Source organism: Aplysia californica, unplaced genomic scaffold (assembly GCF_000002075.1).
Source record: "Aplysia californica isolate F4 #8 unplaced genomic scaffold, AplCal3.0 scaffold00381, whole genome shotgun sequence".
Taxonomy (NCBI): Eukaryota; Metazoa; Mollusca; class Gastropoda; order Aplysiida; family Aplysiidae; genus Aplysia; species Aplysia californica.
Window position 1 is genome coordinate 63,186 of NW_004797651.1, and position 1,652 is coordinate 64,837.

The 1,652-nt window shown below is 46.7% G+C and overlaps 1 protein-coding gene across 1 annotated transcript in view; it reads right to left on the reverse strand.

Moving 5' to 3' along the window:
• Window positions 1-1,318, reverse strand: part of LOC101847124 (myosin heavy chain) — a gene marked incomplete in the record, with an annotated part of 23,467 nt that extends 22,149 nt beyond the window's left edge. Inside the window, 2 exon segments of the mRNA XM_035971121.1 lie at window positions 735-808; window positions 1,165-1,318. Coding sequence (XP_035827014.1) covers window positions 735-808; window positions 1,165-1,309 — 219 coding nt within the window.
• Window positions 1,319-1,652: the final 334 nt, after the last annotated feature.

A 1,652-nucleotide genomic window follows, 5' to 3' on the forward strand; every position in this document is an offset into this window, starting at 1 on the left:
GTGAGAGATAGGGGGAGGTGGAAGGGGGCGGAGTTAAGTTTGTGAGAGATAGAGAGATATGGAAGGGGGCGGAGTTAAGTTTGTGAGAGATAGGTAGATGTGGAAGGGGAGCGGAGTTAACACGAGGAGAGAGCGTGATTTTAAGGAAGGAGTTGGGGATTAGGGACGTGGGAGGGGGTGGAGGGGAGTGGGGGCCAGGGTAATGACACAGTGTCATGTAAAAGAGGAAAAAATAGTAGGGGGGGGGCAAAGGAATTAGAGAGTGTGGTCTGAAGGTTTTATTGGCCATGGCGGGAGTCACAAATCAGTTCAGTTCATATTTCTTCTATTCTTCTTTAAGAATTAATATTCTCCTGTGCTGATAAAGTGATTGTTGTCAGATGCTGAAGGTGGACGAACTATTATTCTGGAGAGGAACTGTTTGGAAGGAGAGAGTATGGTGTAAAGGGGCGGGCCCAGAGTAGATAGTGTGAGAAAGACAGTAAGAAAGAGTTAGAGAGAGAGAGAGAGAGAGAGAGAGAGAGAGAGAGAGAGAGAGAGAGAGAGAGTAAAAATAGAGTAAGAGTGAGAAGAGTGAGAAAGAGAGTCAGAGAGAAAGAGGGTGAGAAAGAGAGAGAGAAAAAGAGAGTGAGAGTGAGAGAAAGAGAGACAGAGAGAAAGAGAAAGAGGGAGATAGAGAGAAGGGAAGGGGTGGTATGAGGGGGCGGGTCCAGAGCACAGAAACAATCCCCCACCTGCTCCAAGCCCCTCATCTGTTCCTCGGCCTCTCTGATGTTGTCCTGTAGAGACTTGAGCTCTGCCTTGCTCTCTGGGAACACACAAAACAGTCATTGTCAAAATTGGTCGCTTTTAAGCATACGGGGGATATCCCGAGAAATGATGTTTTGAAAAATTTGAAGTTAAAGCTTTTACCCATAGTTCAGTTTCTTTAAAAGACAAGGGGAGTTTTCTCTATAACCAAACAAATATACACACCAATGAAACCAAACTTCTCCTTTTCGAGGGCAATGCCCACTTTTGGTGTTGGTCAAGATTCCTTTAGTCCACGATTTACAGTATGCTATAAGTCACAAACTTCCTTTAGTCCACCTTTTACAGTATGCTTTAAGTCCACCGTCTACAGTGTTCTCCACTTTACACACGTTCCCCTTCCTCATGTCTCACCTTTCACGCTCTGCTTGAGACTGTGAATGTCTTTCTCCATATTCTCCTTCTGTGCTTCTGCTTCCTCCATCTCTCTCTCCCTCAGTCTCAGCTCAGCCTCCAACATCTCTAGCCGGCTGGTGGCAGCGTCCATCTTCTCCTCCATGCCCCGATGGTTCCTGGCGCATGGGGAGTGGACACAGGTCAGTCATTGGTTCGTTGGGATGCTAACCCCCACCCCCCAAAAAATCCCCCCAAAGCTAAAAAAAAAAACCCACCTCGTCCAAAACAAAACACCAAAACCACGATAGGATAAAAATTAGGTTTCTCCCTGTTTCTTTCTTTCTATCTCTCTTCTGCCTCTCTGTCTCTCTCTTTCTCTCTAAGTCTGTCAGTTTGCTCCCCCTCCTCTCTCTCTCTCTCTGGCTTTCTCCCACCCCCTCCCTTTTCTCTCTCTCTCTCTCTCTCTCTCTCTCATAGACTTGCAGCCATCCTCCAACAACTCTCTC